Below are 18860 nucleotides of genomic sequence, written 5' to 3'. Positions count from 1 at the left end.
GAAAGGGGTTGGAGAAGCCATTGCAAACGTGTCATCAAAAGTGATATATTTTGCTGAGGTGGATGATGCAACAGCCAAATATCCCCTGTGGAATTAGCGTGCACTGGAAAAACGATGACATGTCTATGTTCCGAGGTAATGGGCTGGCATCCCTTTTCGCTCTTTCCAGTCAATGCTGAATCTCCCGTGGGCAGCACTGAGCAGTCTTGAATACCTCTTGCACCACAAAATTTCTATCCAGTGCTATGGACTCTACAAGCCTCACCCCGCCATTACTTCACATGCTAGCTTGGACAGCTGGCTAATTTTTTTAAGTTGTTTCTAGGGGCAGAAGAACCGGCGGGGAAACCAAGTATTTCTGTGATACCTACAAGGCCATGGTGTTACATTGTGACCAACAATTTTCATCTAGAAAATAAGCATGTCACAGCAATGATGGCCGCCACATGCAGTGCCAAGATCCTGCTGTACCATGAGGCAGAGTGTCTTGGGAGCCACTGCCTCTCCCCTGATCTTCAGCATCTTGTCTCAGGGGACAAAGGCACCTAACTTACACCTCTCACTAAGCCTGGAGCTTAGAAGGAGCAGGGAAACACTGGTACTCAGAGCAGGAAGATACCACCTCCGTAAAAAGGAAGAGATCCTGGGTAAGCATCAGTGCTGAGTTCCCAGCTCAGCTGGAGACACCACCTCATGTGGAGGCTAGATCTTGGCTCTCTTGGTGGCTCTCGCTGGGTGCCACAGGATCTGGGAGCCAGTCAAGATGCCTCTGATACACTCAGAGAAGCGGGGCCCTACAGCTCCTGCTGAGCTTGAGCTGCATCCATGCATTTTTTCCTCTTCTTCAAGCACTGATTGCTATCCTGTTTCCTTATAAAAACCAGAGTAACATTTTGTCTCCTTCAAGAACAGGAAAGGGACTGTGGGATAGTTTCTTTGCTTGTTGTTCAGATCTCTCTCAGCCAGCATGCATATAAAAATCTCTCTTACTATTTCCTCGGAATCACACTAAAAAAGTGGTTCTCCAGCTGGATCCTTGAAATCCTTGTTGCCTTCTCCGTGTGTACATGTTACTTTTCTCAGACTCACAGAAATGAGTTCAACCAGCAACCCCTGCCTTTGTTATCAGGCTCCTATGGTGGCAGGGCCATACCTTGCAATGCGCTAGGGTTTAGGTTATGGCTTCCTATTAGGTTATCTATCAGAAAAATACCTGGACAGTGAACACTAAAGCAACAGGCAGTGATGCACCTTCTAACATCCCTAGTCCAGTTACATATGGAGGGAGCAGGAGGGGAAAGGAGTGCAGGAACGGCCAGGCTCACACGCTCTCCTAAACAGAAGCTCTGGCTGCTACTGCCGGAGGTGGACCCTGGGCTGGATACGCCCCTCGGCTCTCTTACCTATGTTCTGAAATCGGCTGGGAGCCAGTACGCCTGGATACTGGAGGCTGAGCAAACTGAAATATATTTCCCAGTGATCAAAAGCCTGATTCTGACATTGCCATCTGCGCTGGTTTCTCCCTGTCTTGATACATACTATGTTTTGGATATCAGCTGTTGATATCAGCTGATATTTGTGTTGTGTGATGAACGGGCACTGGGAGCTGTACTAGCATATTTGCAAAGCGAGGGCTGGGGTTTAGCCTGCACAGCCCATTCACACCTGCGTGAGTCATGAAACTAAATCAGTCTTAAAAATTGTCCTTTTAATTTTAACCCTACATGTGTACTCATGCAGATGTTAATTTTACAATAGATTGTTTGATCAGAACAAAATAAATTAAGGTCAAGACAAAGTTGCTCAGCATGCATCTCAAGCAAGACTGATGACAGTGCCTCTTCTGTGTTGCAATACTGCCTACAAGGTTCAGTTGCAGAATCCCTCGCATGCTAGAGGCTGTACAAAGCAAGCCATACTAAATGGCTATACATGTGTGACACTTATTATCAAAGGAAATGTTTTTGCTACTACTGCCATCAGTAAAGTGAGCCTACCTGCAGCAACGATGCAAAGTTGTAAGATAAAATCTGACTTTAGAACAGGATTTTATAGCTATCTAATGACTAGTTAATGGAAAAGGATTTTGAGCTACTGCTTTTTAATCCTCTCACAATCAAATGGACTCTATAGCAATCTAAAGTACAGGTTTCTTTCTACCCAACTCTCACTCCCATTTTTAGTCATACCATCTTGCAGTGGTGTCCTAGCTGTATGGGTTGAACTTTCTTGCTACTTCTCCAGAGCTGACCCAGTATGTGCTTGTCATGTCCCTTTTCTACTTTCTTCTGTACTGTCTGTAATTGTATCACCAAAGAAATATCAAGTTAGTAAAGCAAAAGGAAATACGTAGAAATGCAATTCTTGTACTGTTGAGTTAAATGCTTCCTTTTCCCATTTTCTTTCACTCTTTCTGAAACTGTGTGAATTCCCAAAGTAATCAGCCAACTTTTCATTCTGGCACAAATTTCCTCTGTGGCCCAGGATAAAGTTTTTTCTTTGACTTTCTTTACTTGCCTACCTGCACCACAAGGCAATTATATTGATTAGCTAATGCTTATCCAGAATTTTGAAGCTGTGGCAAACTATGCAAACAATGGATAAAATTAATTTTTAAAATCTAATAGTTATCAGTCATTTTAAATGGTTTTATTGCCTGTAGTTTTGACATGGAACAGAATACATATGGTAAAGAACAACAGGGAATAACCATGTAAACAGTCACTCAGACTCATTTGTTGGCCATATTTTTCAGAGGCTTACACAAAAGAAGAATTTTGTGGATATTACGCTGCATTTCTGCATCATGCTTTATAGTATGGATTTCACTAACAAACAGAAGAATTTCAGGTCAGACCTTCCTCACACTGCCAATAAAGTTGGAAAAGCCAGCCACTTTTTCTTCTGTACCTTTATGGAAGAAAACACTTTTAATTGTGCTGAAAATCATAGAATCATAGAGTCGTTAAGGTTGGAAAAGACCCTTAAGATCATTGAGTCCAACCATTAACCTAGCACTGCCAAGTCCACCACTAAACCATGTCCCTAAGCACCACATCTACCTGGCTTTTAAATACCTCCAGGGATGGGGACTCAACCACTTCCCTGGGCAGGCTGTTCCAGTGCCTGACTAACCTTTCGGTGAAGAAGTTTTTCCTAATATCCAACCTAAACTTCCCCTGGCGCAGCTTGAGGCCGTTTCCTCTCGTCCTATCACTTGTTACTTGGGAGAAGAGACCGACCCCCACCTCGCTACAGCCTCCTTTCAGGTAGCTGTAGAGAGCAATAAGGCCTCCCCTCAGCCTCCTCTTCTCCAGACTGAACAACCCCAGCTCCCTCAGCTGCTCCTCATAAGACTTGTGCTCCAGACCCTTCAGCTTCATTGCCCTTCTTTGGACACGCTCCAGCACCTCGATGTCCTTCTTGTGGTGAGGGGCCCAAAACTGAACACAGAACTCGAGGTGCAGCCTCATCTTATGAACATGTGGCTCAGAGGCTGGTGCCAGAGGTGGAATTTTGGGTTTTTCAGTCATGGGGCAGTTTACATGGCACCAGACCTGCTGGAGACAGATGGGGTTCACCTGTCACAAAGGGGGGAAAAGATTCTGGCTCAGGAGTTAGCAGGCCTCATTGGGAGAGCTTTAAACTAGAAAAACACATTATCTAGAAATTCTGAATTGAATCATGCAAAGTTAAAATTACCAGAGCTGAAAAAATGCCTAAGTTAGACCTTCATAGCTAAACCTCTGTGCCACTGTCCATGTAGCTCATCCCAAACAACAGGATCTGAAAATCCTGAACAGATTGTACTTAGAAATACAGCAATACAACTAGGTATTTGAGCCAGCAACTAAATCTGCAAGGATGTTAATGGGAGATCTGTCCCAGCAATCTAACCTAGGATAAGGGTCTGCGAACAGAGCTTGACCTTTTATACCAAGTGTTCTTCCTCTGGCAGCCTTGAATTTTGCAGGCTCCCAGTTTAAATCTAAAAAAGCAATCTTTTTTCCATTTGGTTGCCACACTGACAAATTGTATCATGTAATTATGACATTATGTCACTCAGTGTTGACAAACTTTATTTATATTATATATTTACATATTTATATAATATATTTATTTCTGCAAAGTGAACTGTTAAAAATTATAACTGTACTTTGATTACCTTCTTAGCTTAGTATTGAGTGCACTGAAATCTCTACATGGTTTTAGTGGTGTTTTTTTTTTTAATTTTATTGACAAAGACTTGGAATGATTACTTAAAAGACTTCTAGTTCATACCTTTTACAAGATGAGAAGTGATAGCAAATGTAATATTCAGGTAGCATATTCTTTGCCCTGCTTACCTGGTAGAATCTTGTGGATAAGTAGCAAATACAGAAATTTTAAAATTACAGTTCAATATTTGTATTTCAGAGGCATGTAGACTTCCATTCCAGGATCTACTGTCTGCACCTTAAGTGCTTTCTCACCCTACAGAAAACTGCAAAGGTACTCTCACAAGAGCCAGTCTCACACTAAAACGCTGACAATGTTCTTATTCCCACAAGAGGGCAGTAGGCAAGCACGGTACAGGAAAATCCCTTCGCAATGGATTTTAATTAATATGAACCTTATAGTTCAATTCTGCTTATTAATCATAGCGAAATCCGTAGAAATTGTCAGAATAATTTAATGCATAATATCAAACGAATCACATTTTACAGCTACTATACTGAGAAATTATTTTTTAGCCAAATTATACTCATAATTACATAAGTTTAAACATAAGTTCATGCCTTCTGGTATTTTTCACCTGTGTCCCGAGATGTGAAGTAATTTACTATCACAGTCGTAAATATTCTGGGATGCTGTCCCAGCACAGGAAATTCATGTAGGAGAAATGAAGCACTTTCTGAAGCAAAGAAGACAAAAGATTGTATAGCTAGAAATCAGACTGGTAATTTCCCACATGGTGCTCTGCACGTGTTACTGTATTTCCTCCTGATCCATCTCCTGCAGCAGCCAGGACCAGCCTCAGTCATTCCCTTCACATTGCTCCATCCCTAAATATCATGGCATAGCAAATAGAGAGCACCTGCACTGGTGGAGTGACACCGCCTTGCGAGTGATCTCAGTGTGACTTGCTGGATCTTACTCTCCATCCACCCAGCCAGCACAGAACTGCAGCTGTGAGACTTTTGCACAAAGAAGAATTTTTTCTCAGCAAAAGTGGGATCTAAAGCTGCCTTTCCCACATGGACACTCTTACTTCAGGGAAAAAAAGGCCTTTGTGAAGGGGTTTCACTCCCTTTGTTTTTTTGACTGTCATTTGAACCTACAAGAGGCAACCTTCATAATAAAATACCTGGGGATTTCTCATCAGCATGTGCCTATTTTCAAAATACTTGCACATTTGGGATTTTATGTGCTGGGAGAAACGTTTGTTTCAAAGAAGTTATGTGGGTTTGGATGCTTACTGTTCTAAAACATCTGTGAACCGTGTCTGGTTGAACGTCATCTGTTCGCAAACAAGACTGTGTTTTCTTCTATATAGAAGTGAGCTGTTTCAGCAATGTTTAAACAACCAGAACTGACCTTTCTTATCAAATGCCTCAAATTCGTTTTCAATGAATGTTTAACTACTGATTTCTAAAGGGAAAGGTTCACAACATGTAGAACCTACTTTAAATCTTACACTGATTTTATAGTTACCACGCAGCATGGTTGCTGTAGGGCTGCATATGTGTTTTAGGAGGTTAAAATTTTTCATCTGTATTCCAAATGTCTTTTGATACTTGTATTATCTCCTTTTTCATTTTGCTTCTCACATCTTTCTTTATTGTCCTAAGATATGTGAAAATACTGACAAAGAGGAAAAAAATTAAGCCTATAGTATAACACTGGGTAAGCTAGTGATCTTTTCTCTTAACAAATGCATGTTTGAGAATTGATCAGAATAATCTCAGAATATACCTATACTGCAGTCTCTGGCTCATACAGACAAACTTAGCTTGGCTAGATAGCCAGTTGTCCCAGCAGGGAACTCACTGCAGGCTGCAGATCCTGCCCAAAAAGTTGGGTAAGTATCACACAATTTATGGCACTAAGCTTTACGTTCTCACAACTTGTCTACCCTCGACCATTAGATCTCAATTATTTAATGTCAAGTCAACTTTCTACACTACAGTGAAATCCTAGAAATGGCCAATCTGTGTACATATTCTAAGGCCAGGGCTGTGGAAATGGGTTAATCTATCGTATATTGAGTTGCCTTGACTGCAGAAAATTATGAACATGCTATATCTGCTAAAAATAATTATGCTACTTCCCCACAGTGGAAAATGCAGATCTGGAGGGACCAGTGTGGAACCAGCATCCTTTCAAATGACCGCTATTTCAGTTCGCAGCTTGTTTGTTTCTACCTGGCTTCCACAGTAGGAATGGAGGAGTAAAACTCTTGTCCCACTCTCCCCACCAACTCCAAAAGGGCAGGGGTTTCAGCTCAGAACTTGAGGAGAGTATGCATAGCCCTGTGAGTAAAGCAAAAGAGGTTAGTTCTCCTCAGGCATGGATACCAAAACCCTAGGGTGCAACAATTTTGAACTGATCTTGGCTGTTTTACACTGAAGTACAGCTCTTCCTGCAGGCTGCTGATATATTTGTTAGGGTCTTCACAATTAAGGTAAATTGTGCCAAATCAGCAGCTCTGGGGTTTGTTACCATAACTCATATATTCCCAGGCTGTTCTAGTCTGCTTGCTTCCACCCAGCTGAAGTGCACTCATCCAAAATTTTATGGGATCTTTGCTGTTAATCGTTCTCAACTATTCAGACTGAAGTAGCTGCTATGGGTGGTTGTAAAGCATTGTTTACCCTTAAAGAAAGAGCTAACTTCAGTGTTTTGTAGATTTTCCAAAATCCACCTGCTGCTCCAAGAACATTTTTATGATGCTGGGCTGGTAACCACTTGCCAAAGACTGAAATATTTAATTCAGAAAAGCATTACAGCTACTTATATCTAGTATCTTCAGGATTGTCTATAACTCTGGGCATGGCTAAATTAGGCCAAAGTTGTGTGCGCTTGCAGGAGAAGGCATTTACACATACCTTTGAAGTATGTAATGTATAGATATGCAATGATGTGCTTTGCATGAAGAAAGAACATCTATATGCAAAGAGGTGCACTTTTAAAAATATGTTTGTCCTGCATTTGACACCACCTGGAATGATTTCAATATGCAGTTTCAATTTTAGGATTTGAGACTGCTTATCCAACTCATGGATGTACTCTACTGAAAAGTAATCAAAATTTCTTGTATTTGTCTCCTTAGATAATGCAAACATAAACCGATGGGTAGTACAACAAATCTACCCTGTATAGAGTAGATCATCCATATCCAGATTTTTATTTGTCAAATTATTGTGTGAAAGGGTGTATCTAGGGTCAGGTGTTGGGTGAACTTGGTTTCACTTACTAGTGCCTGGATTCTTCTGATCAAAGGTTAGCAGCAAAACATATTGCTTGATTTTGCTGTACAGTCAGGAAGGCTGGAGCCAAAAGCAGTGAGATTCAGGAGGGTCTACATTGATGCAGGAGGGTCTACATTCCTAGGTGCGTTTTGCAGCAGTATTTGTATGAGGTGCATTAATTTCTAGCTTTTGGGGTGGGACTTGAGCTACATCTTTCTATTGAACAGGTTTGGAGAGTTTGCTATAAAAATCCCATTGGGTCCAGCTGCCAGTGGCAGTTTCCCTGCCGCTTTTGTGCCATTTTATGGTGTTAGACACATCGGTGCACGTGGGGTTAGCATGATCTCTTTAAACAGAAGTTAATCCTTGATAGAATTGGTTACTAAATGTGTGTTTTTCCTGTGCCGCCGGGTCAGGATAAGAGCGATGCTGTGAAGCGGTGATACTAACCTCGCTCTGTGGCTTGTGTGCAGTTCACCGTAACCCACATGCCAGTCTCGGTGTTTTGCAATCAAGCGATGAAACAAAGCGGACTTCTGAATTTTCGGGCAGGCTTTAAGGAGCGCGAGCACTGAAGTGTGAGCACTGCGAACATTAAGAGCTACCACGACCCAATGTCACGATTCACTTTCTGTGCCATTCGCATATCGGGTGCCTCAAGCGTGGGGTCCCCGCCCCACAATGCATGGGAATGAGTGATGGGTGAAAAATAAAAGGATGATTGCGGGGGTTTTTTAGGGGGGTCGGGGGGGGGAGGTGGGGTGGGGCCTTTCTCCTCATCCTCATCTCCATCCCCGCCTTCCTCCGGGACCGAGCGATGCGGGGACGGCGGGGCGGGGGGAGGCGGCGAGAGCCCGGGGCGGGGGGTACCCCCCGCCCCGGGCTCTCGCCGCCTCCCCCCGCCCCCTGCCACGCCCATACCACGCCCATGCCACGCCCCACCGGGGCTAGTGGCGGCGGCGACGGCAGCGGCTCCACTCTCCCGGCGCCGCCACCATGACGGACCGCTCCGCCTTCGATACCAATGTCATCACCATGACCCGCTTCGTGATGGAAGAAGGCAGGCGGGCGAAAGGCACAGGGGAGTTCACGCAGCTCCTCAATTCCCTCTGCACGGCCATCAAAGCCATCTCCACCGCCGTCCGTAAAGCGGGCATCGCCAACCTGTAAGTCCCGGTAGCATCCCGCACCTCCCCGCATCCCCACCGGTCCAGGGGATCCTGCCGCCTCCGGGGTGGTGAGGATGGGGATGGGGGGTGTCACCCGAAAGGCGTGTGAGTAGTGTCGCATCCCCCTTGCACAGAGCTGTAAATAACTCCTTTAGCATCTTGGACTCTTGATTTCCTCAAGTGAAACGTATCCTCTGACTTTTTAATAATATAAAGCATGCAGTCTTTGACAGATGTCTGCAGCTGATGGAGCTTCATGCAAACCCTCAGCAGGTTTGGGTGCTTTGAACCTTAAGACCAAACACACAGACTGAAAGACAAAGCCTGTCAAAATACGGCTGAATTATTGCTCATTGCAGTCAGTAGCTTAATATCAAAGCACCATTTTATGCTATGAGGCCTTTAATCAAATTCAGTGGGGTTTCTTCGTATGGCATCATAACAACTTGAGTTCCTCTATGAAGCTTTGGATGTCTAAGGCTTTTAGAAAGAGCATTGGTTAGGAGCAGTAGTGTCTGTAGTCAGCCAGTCAGAGGCGAGTTGCTCTGGAGATGCATCAGAAGGAAATCAGAGCTCTTGAAATGTTAAAAACTGAAACTGGTTGTACGTAACTAATCCCCCTAAGTATTTTACATATTGTTGATAAGCCAAAGTGTATGCTGATCAGGGCTTTAGGCATGGGCTGCTTCGTTACTTAATGGAAAATGTAGTAGAGAGAAAATTAATTTGTCTCTACAAACTGCGTAGTGGAAAATATAATAAGCAAAAGGCTTCTGGCAATACAGAGTAACATTTATTACAAAATGTCTCAGAGAGCTGAAAAATTTGGTGACTAAAGTTAATAAAATGGAAGCAACTGCAAGAGAGAATAAAAATCCTCCACTTTATGTATATTTGAACTGTTTTGCTCTGTCTTGACTTCAGACTTTATACAAATGTGATAGTTTTTTAATCACTATGTGCTAACCCTTTCATGTGCCTCCTGTGTCTATCAGTAAAGAACAGGGTTTCCCACCTGTGGCCTGATTTCTAATGTCCCATTCCTTATGTGTCCTGCATGTGTGTGTCTGTAGACAGCTGCCCCTAGGTTCGATAGCTGTGCTGACAGCCTTGCCTTATGATCCCCTACAGCGGATTTGACTCTCCACCAGTGCTGGGGTAACCAGCTTTGGACTTGTGAGCCTCCTTGAGCAGTACATCTCCCACTGTGGGACTGCGCTTTATAACCGGTGGTGGGATTTTCCTTGGCTATCAGGGAATGTGAACAAGCAGGGATCGTTGGGGCCCATTTCTTCGGGTCGTCCCCAGGCTCAGCTGTATGCTCAGTGCTAGCCAGCAGAACAGCTGGGGAAGCCACGGTCCCTTCCCAGCTGCAGGCTCTGTGCAGGGCACCCTGCCATCCCCTCCCAGGACTCCCCAAGAGCCGAGGTGTGAGAGCTGCAGCTGCTGGCGGTGCGGAGTTTTTGCTCTGAGGATGAGGACTTGTGCCTCCACTCGCAAGCGTGGTTTCAAAGTACATTGTTTTCTAAAAGCACTTCCACACTGGCAGAAAAATGTTCAAGCCACTGTAGCAGAGAGAGAAAGACAGAGAATTATGCTAAGTCTTTTTCTCATGCATTAAACTGAAGAAATGCAGTACATTAGAAGTAGTGTGTTCAGCGTTATTACGAAAACCTGAAATACCAGTATTCAGCTTAATCAATGAATCGTAGCTGAAGTAGGTAAGAGCCATCTGAATGTGTGCAGAGCTGGCTATTGTTTTCCCCTTCTAAGAGCTGAACTTCCCCTCTCTCTGTTTTGTATGCTTTCGAAATCACCTATCACAAGGTCTCCTGGTACTTCCTGATGCCAGATGGTTTGATTCTGACTAGCTGGCAGGGTTTTATTTGTGTTTCATGTTTGTATTTCTCAGTTTTATTACCAACGAAATGTTTACTGCTTGAAATCAAAACTGAAAACATTGAACCATAAAAATGTTGATTTATCTGTGAGCAAAGTGTTTCTACTGCAATTTCTACATCATATTGCTAATCAGGAGCAAGTTACATAGGAAGTTATAGAGTAACTAGTGTTACCAGATTCATTGTTATAAGTTTTGTAATGAAGTCTTAGCTTTTAGGGTATGCAGCTGTATAATCAGAGCCTAGGATTCAGGGGCAGTATTTAGGTCTTAAAGTTAAGAGCTCATTAAATAACACAACTATTGTAATTCAGCCTTCAGAGCCTGCTCTGACTGTGTTTGCCTATAGTGTAGGGAATACTGAAAGGTTATTCCTTGTTTTGTGTTCCTCACGCGCCGTGTCTTCTAGATTTGCCACCGCAGCTAATGTTAGCAGGTCTCAGCAAGAATCCACTGCACAGTAAATAAAAAACAGGCTTAGAGAACTGAGATATCATCCAAAAGTGCTGTTTGTTTTGCAAGACGCTTTACAAATATAAGGTTGTCAGGGCACTTTGGAAGACGTGGTGCCCTGTTCTCATGAAATGCTTTCTTGCTGTTGCTCTAGCTATGGAATTGCTGGGTCTACCAATGTGACAGGAGATCAAGTAAAGAAGCTGGACATCCTCTCCAATGACCTGGTGATTAACATGCTCAAGTCATCCTTCAGTACATGTGTTATCGTCTCAGAAGAAAACAAAGATGCTGTGATAGTGGAAACTGAAAAAAGGGTTAGTAGCTTCAAAGGTTCTCCCTGTTTGATTTCAAATCAGCCTTTACAGGTGTATTGCTTCAGATCTGAGAAACTGAAACTGAGATAAAAATTTCAGAAAATATGTACTTTCCTATATTGGCAAATTGAGGGGGGGGGGAAGAGGGGAGTGCAGGTGGAGAGAGCGTCAGTCAACATTTGTCCTTTCTGTTATTTCTGCTCTCAAGACTGATGTTTGTTGTTTTTATTTTTTTTTTCTCTGTTGTTCCTCCCCACCTTCTTTTTTTCCCCACCTTTTCCTAATTGTGGAGGAAACTTAATCCCATCTGATCTCTGGAACTATGCTCTGAGTCAATCAAGCCCTTCTGTAAAGTGGCTTTGTCAGTAGGACACTGAGGAGCTGTTCTGAGCAGGTCAAATCTCAAGTTCTTTAATTCAGGCAAATTCTCCTTGAAGCCCATGAAAGACTTAGCAACAATGAAACAAAAATAATTTTAACTTATTTATTATTTATTATTATTTATATTCACAAGTCTGCATGCACTTGTTGAGTGATAGTTCCTTTTTTCTAGCTAAGATTTTGGTGTCATCAGGTAAACATCTGAGTAAAAATTTAGTGAAAACAAACAACTAAAACAGAATTCAGAAAGTATAATAACGTTTGCTTTGTCAAAGCAGTTCTCTCTTTCTCTCCCAATTGAGAAATCTTCAGTATTGATTTTATAGGTATTGGATGCACAAAGAAACTTAGATCTGAACAAATACGATTTTAGATCCTCAAAGATCACTGAGGGAGCTTCAGTGTTAATGATTTTCTAAACTAAATGTGAGCTAATATGGTGTTTTTATCAGAATTCCTACCCAGAATTCCTACCTGCAGAGTAGAGCATTGCTGGACTTTAAGTTTTTGGCATGCAGGGTGAAATCAAGCAAAAAGTGAATAAACACTTACTGTTGTTATACATGATTATTAAAATGACTGTGGATAAAACAAGGGAGAAACAAGCTATTTAAAAGGTACAGTTGATTCAGCTGTTTTCCCTGTACTTAATACAGTAACAGGCAGGGACTATTGGGGGGGGGGGGGGGGGGGGGCAAAAAAACCCAAAACCCAGGATAAGACCACAGACTGGCTAAGGTAATTTCTGAGCATCTGCCCATTCAGAGCACAGAGTTTCATTAAGGAGTTTAAAGTGGAACATGCAGTGAAGTGAAATGTATAGTTTATGAATATCAAGTGTTAAAGGCCTTTTTAATCTCTCTAATTTTAGCTCTACATGAAAAAGGCTGATCATCTTCGTTTGCCTTTTTCCTTATAATTCAGAAAGACGTTTTGTTAGAGATGAGAAATTGTTGCCTAAATGGTAGATATTACAGGATGTCGATCAAACTGAATTGGCATTAATTAGATGAGGTTAAACTAATCATTAAAAAGTATTCTCTTTTTTTTTTTTTAATTTTAAAATTTTTGTAGGAAAACTTCACCTTTCCTGTCTCATCATCTATTACTTAATTTAAAGATTTCCCAGCTTCTGCTGTGGCACAAATCACACAGTTGTAATCAAGAATGAAATCTGGGCCAAATAATTTCTAACATTTAAATTCAATTCCGCCATAATTTATAACAGCCTTTTAGTTTATATTGCTTTGAAAGTCTCTGAGAAAATTTACTTATTGATGTATTTTTATTTGGGGGAAGTGGGTAAACAGTGTCACTAATCTAGTTGCTCTCTCTTTTGTATTTTCTAGGGTAAATACATAGTCTGTGTAGACCCTCTAGATGGCTCATCGAACATTGACTGTCTTGTTTCCATTGGGACCATCTTTGCCATCTATAGAAAGGTAAAATGCTTTCATGTAGGATAGGAAAAACTATTATTGTGCACCTTTTGATGGAATATAATTGCATGTGAAGACTTAATAAAATCTAACTAAACTTGTTTGTGAAAGACACTTTCAGGACCAGCTTTAAGTTAAATCTGCTGTTTCACAGGCACTTGTATAAAACATTTGTGAGCGATTTGCATTACTCTCTTAGAAGATGAGGTACATATAGGTACATGGAAGCCTGGCTGATATTTAATGAGCCAGCTAAAGGAATTGTCTCTTACAAACAAATCAGGTCTTAGATTTCATGAATATTTGTGTTGAGACAAAATACCATGTGGTTGTCATCTACTTGGGGAATGTGCTTTCAGGTTTTCTTGTTCCCTGTACTAATAGTCCTGTTAGCCTGAGGACAGGCTTCAAACACAAACCAGAGCTGAAACATGGCATGTGCATTTGAAGTGTCTAATTCACTCTGAAAGGCAGAAGCCTTGTCTGAAGGAGCTTGAAATACCGGACTTATGTGTCACAAGATGGGGGAAAAAGTAAGTCAGATAAAACACACCCAACTGTCCATTTTAATCATCTTGTGTTTGCTGTCATACATCCCAAAGTAACTATTTTCAACTGCGTTTTTGTATGAAGCGAAAGAAAACAAAAAAATCCCAAGTACTTTTGATCAGCTGTGAACTCCGTGAGTCATGTTTCATTGCTTGCTTTTCAACTGTGCCTTGGAGTTTTCCTCCAGGCTGTGTTCATCATTGCCTACAAGGAGGTACACAGCTCTATATTATCTCCTTAATCCTTTCCTGCTTCCTGCATTCCAACTAGGCTTATCCAAGAGCATTTCTAGATCAATGTGTTTGTCTCCCCCATATAATTTGTATTGGCGCATCCAGTAGGAATGTCAGTTATGGATCATGGCAGCATTTGTGCCACCTCATGCATGGATATGGAGTAGAAGACGGTCCCTCTCCCAGAGAGTCCAGTTATGTACCAAATGAAGTAAAGTTGACTCTGCTCCTTCTTATTCTAGATGTCCCCTGATGAACCTTCTGGGAAAGATGCTTTACAGCCTGGGCGTAATCTTGTGGCAGCTGGTTATGCTCTCTATGGTAGTGCCACAATGCTGGTGCTGGCCACTTCTGCTGGAGGCGTCAACTGTTTCATGCTGGATCCGGTGAGAACGGCTTCTGTTCCATTGTTTCTTTATTAGGGATAACAAGGTACTGTCTATAAGAACTGTTTGTCCCCCAAAAAATCAAACAAAGGAGCAATTTTCAAGCTAACGTGGAGAAATGAAGTACACTTAATAACCCATCAGCAATAACGTCAAGAGATTTTTGCATTCTGTCTGCCTGCCACAGCAGTGCTATGTGTGATTCAACAACAGGAAGACAGCCGAGTCAGTGAAGCAAATATACAGCATGTGCCAAATCATGTGATATTTAAAATGAGCTGTTTTCTGCAATGCAGAATGCCCTTTACGACTTGTTTGTCTTTTCCTTAATGCTAGGACCTTAGTAAACCAAAGAAGCAGAAATATTTAACCTTCTTCTGTGTTTTCAGATCCCACCATGGTGTGTAAAAGAGTAAGTGACGTGTGTGGGTGCATTTGACATTCTAGCATGCGTTGACCCTATGAATTTTAAAATAAAAGCCATCTTGATCATAGCAGAAAGTAGTTTGCTATAGTGACCCTTTTTTTGTAATCAGTTAGTCAAGCTGTGCCACCTGCCAGTATTAAATTTTCAGAACCTGCAGTGGTCAAGCAGCAGGCAATGTAACTTGGTGCTCCCTGTTAAGTAACAGCTTAAGTAGCTGCATGTATTTTTGTCTATATTCAGATAGCAGATTTAACTTTGAGCATGCGTGCATGTTATTTTGTTTATTTTTAGCACTAACTTCAAAATTTACTTTAGTGAGAACTAAACAGACCAGCCCTTGCTCACAGAGATTGGCTCTCTTGACTCCAGGCTTCCAGTTAGCCCAAGCTAAGACAAACTGGAACTTGTTAATATCTACAGCTATTTGAATATGTTTATGCATTGCTTCAACTGGCAGTCTCAGTTTCCAAACTCCTCAGAGCTGTACTTTTATTGTAAGTCCAGCAAAAGCGTGGAGAGCTAAATAAATTTACAGGCAACAGCATTTTTTGGCATAGAAAAGTGACAGAGAGCTGGGAATGGTAGTATGAAGAAACTTGCATGACCCCAGGATTCATGCTTTGTCTGTGTTTTATGGATAAACAAAACACTTCGCATCTAGACTGCAAGTCCCACTTTTTTGTAGGTACTGAATTATTGAAGAAAGTGGCAGCTGTGGTAAATTTTTCTTAAATTCTGTGTATGATTCAGTTTTGCCTTGGTTTGTAAATAAATAAGCAATTAATGTTAACAAATTGTTTTTCTTTCTTATTGTTAGGCAATTGGAGAATTCATTTTGGTGGATAGGGATGTGAAAATCAAAAAGAAGGGAAATATCTACAGTCTCAATGAAGGCTATGCTAAATACTTCGATCCTGCAGTGACAGAGTATCTCAAAAAGAAGAAATTCCCTGAGGTAAAGGATCCTGTTTCAGAGAAACTTTCTGATGACAAGCAACACTCATCATTTCCAACTTTACAATCAATCACTGTCTCATGCCCTGTTCAGAGCTTGTTTTCCTTTCTTGTCTATTTAAAATGTATCTTCATGTAGGACTGATAATTAGAGCAGCAGTTGATGTGACCAGATATTTCCCTATCCTTCAGTATTGCACTGCACCTCTTTCATATTTTTTTTCCTTGCTTTCTTTTTTTTTTTTTTTTTTTAATCTTTCTTCCTGGCTGGGGCCCTGAGTAACGGTGCTGGAGGCAAAACTGGGTGTTTGGTAGTGAAGTAGAGAGGAAGTCTCATCTGGTGATAAAGAAATTTGATTGGGATGTGTGTTAGATTGCTGCTTCCTCACTGCGCCGTCCAAGCAGGCAGAGAGCTGAGTGGGGATGGCGGTGGGACATCGCTCAGTGGTCACACAAGCTGGGTCCTGAGGGGGACCTCTCACTTGGAAAGCTAGCATAGTTTCAGGGTCTGCTTTGCGGTTGTGCAGTTTCCTGGTGTCAGGAGGCCTGAAGCTCTGAGGAGTGCCCGTAAAAATCACATCCGTTCTCATGTCTTACGCTTGTCATCACTGGAGTTATTACATTGACAATGAAGTGTAAACATTCACTGTTGTTAAGTGTTCGTGTCCCTTCTTGACTTCCTGATCTTGCTTTGAACACAGACAGGTGTTTTCATCTGGCATTGTGCCAGGCTTAAGGTGTTGTTTATTTAGATATTAAAAAGCACTCTCTGGAGTATAATAAGGAAATAATGTTAGTAGTCAACTATTAATTTTTTTGTACCAAAAAGGTTGTAGAAGCCTGCAAAAATGGGTAGAAGTAGGAAAGGTCACTTCTTTTGCTCCTTGATATATTTTTTCCTATAAAAGAAAAAAACCCAGCATCAATTTGTAGCATTTGATCTTTTTGCTACTAGACAAGCAATATTTTCCGAGGGTTAGAGCACTGATGGAGAGCTGGGATGCATTTTCTGTTGTTGGCACTATCACTCATCTATCCTGAAATCTTCTGTCAGTCCTTTTCCTTGGATTTTCCCAATTAGAGAATGAGGAGGAAACTGAAGTTTCCTCCAAAAGTACTTTGAATATTATTAATGAATCACAATGTTACGACCACTAAGGGGGGGAGTGGGGGGAGATTACCCTGATGTGCTCGAAAGTTACATTTATTTAAATATCTTTCTATAGGACGGCAGTTCACCATATGGTGGGAGATACATAGGATCTATGGTGGCTGATGTGCATCGCACGCTGGTGTATGGAGGAATCTTTCTGTATCCTGCTAACTCCAAAAGTCCCAAAGGAAAGGTAAACCTGAATAAGCCCAATAATAGAAAATGTTACATTATCTAGATATTTCACTATCACAGTATGTTGATTGCAGAACATGTTTTTTATAACTTGGTAGCTTGCATGTCTGGTGTGTGGGTATGGCCACCCCTTGCACACTGTCACAAGTGACAGCAACCTGTTGTCAGACACCTATCTTAGGCCTGCTGCTAACCTTTTTCAACTGTACTGACTTTTCTTTATCCCCAAACATATTCAGATTACGGAACGTACCATGGGATGTGCTGTTCAAACAGTCTTCTCTGTACCATCTCAGCCCAAACCATGCTGGTCCCAACTGAGTGAAACGTTACAAAGCAAAATAAACATGCCACATTACCCTAAGATTCCTATTACAAGCTATTATGTAAGAAACCTAAATGTAGTGTGCCCCTTACAAGAAGCTCTGCCAAAGGAAAAACCACTTGCATCTCGTACTTGGTAACACTGCCTCATCTGGAGGAGCTATGCCTGTCTGCCTCTGCCAGGACGACAGTCACTCGGGGAAGGTCGCACACTTACAGGGTGACAAGGGGACTGTTTATTCAGCAAAGACCTTTCATCTGTTTTGTAATTGTCCGTAAATTATTGCTTCAGGTTGCAGATAAGATGCAGTTATTCATTAGAGAAACCTAATGGCACACTCAGGGCCAGTGTTTTTCTTTCTTTTTGCACAGGCCTATGTGGTCTGCTGCCTTGTTAAAGGTTGTGTCTTACATACGGGCTTTATTTCTGTGTAAAGAGCACAATGCAAACATGAGCTATGGAGAAAGGACTCAAATTGGGCAAATCCAGTATTCACTGTGTTTCATTTAAAAGAAAAACCCACACAATTTCATTCTTGAATCAAACTTTACATGAAATATGGAGTACTTGGCGTCTTGATTGGTTTTAAATCAAACGCCAACTATTTCATGATTCTCAGCATTGCCTGGGCTGACCATTGCCATTTTGATTTTTTGTCTTCTAGCTGAGACTGCTCTATGAATGCAATCCTATGGCTTTTGTTATTGAGAAGGCTGGGGGAATAGCAACAACCGGGCATCAAGCAATACTAGATATAGTGCCTGAGGATATCCACCAAAGAGTGCCTGTTGTCTTGGGATCTCCTGACGATGTGAAGGAGTACCTTGAGATAGTCAAGAAGCATTCAGCTAAGTAAAGCAAGCTTGCTGCAGTCACTGTGCAGACAGGAAGAAGTGCCTTACAGCTGAACCAAAGAACACACTGCAGTACTGCAAGACTGAACTGTCTGACCTCTAGCAAGAGAGCAAATGAGCCATATTTTCATAAGATTTTTTTTAAAGTGAAATCTTGTGCAATTGCATTGTGCAATGAAAGGCATTAAAAGATTGCATTAAAAGAAACATTAAAAGTAAAAGCAAGGGAAAAATGTTTGCTTTTTCATTTATCATTTGTGATTAGACAAAAGTCACTGTGTTACAAGAAACTACTGTGTTGCATTCAATAACTAGGGGAAGACTCAACTTTCTCAGACCAGCTACAGACTATCACCAGAATATCTGACTCTGTCCTATTCTAAAAATCTTGGGGAGAAGACTCAGAAGCCTCTTACAGTGTGTGACCTTTCCTAGACTAGTCTCTAGTTCTTTGGCAATAAATATAAATGCTAATGTGGACACCTTCACACATCGTTTCTAGGCCCCAGAAGTTCCTCACTGTACTTCAGTCTCGATTTATTCTGACTGAGAATTAACATTTGTGAAACATGTATGTTAGCGTATGTTAATTCTCACACATACTGTTAATATTGCCAGTTGACACTCTATCAGATCCAGTTACACAGGGATGGAAAATGACATTTTGGAGGTGG

General features: G+C 41.6%; 1 protein-coding gene across 1 annotated transcript; it reads left to right on the top strand.

Annotated features, from left to right (window-relative positions):
• Positions 1 to 8447: 8447 nt before the first annotated feature.
• LOC309602438 (fructose-1,6-bisphosphatase 1) lies at positions 8448 to 18272 on the top strand (the record flags this gene model as incomplete). Its single annotated transcript, XM_082336009.1, has 7 exons — positions 8448 to 8617; positions 11128 to 11290; positions 13021 to 13113; positions 14135 to 14278; positions 15523 to 15660; positions 16886 to 17005; positions 17997 to 18272. The coding sequence occupies 7 exons, from the start codon at positions 8448 to 8450 to the stop codon at positions 18186 to 18188; spliced, it is 1020 nt and encodes a 339-aa protein (XP_082192135.1). The 3' UTR covers positions 18189 to 18272.
• Positions 18273 to 18860: the final 588 nt, after the last annotated feature.

The sequence above is a fragment of the Platalea leucorodia genome (assembly GCF_965183815.1).
Source record: "Platalea leucorodia genome assembly, chromosome: Z".
Classification (NCBI taxonomy): domain Eukaryota; kingdom Metazoa; phylum Chordata; class Aves; order Pelecaniformes; family Threskiornithidae; genus Platalea; species Platalea leucorodia.
The sequence above is the reverse complement of the archived record's forward strand: the minus strand, read 5'-3'. Positions and strand labels throughout refer to the sequence as shown.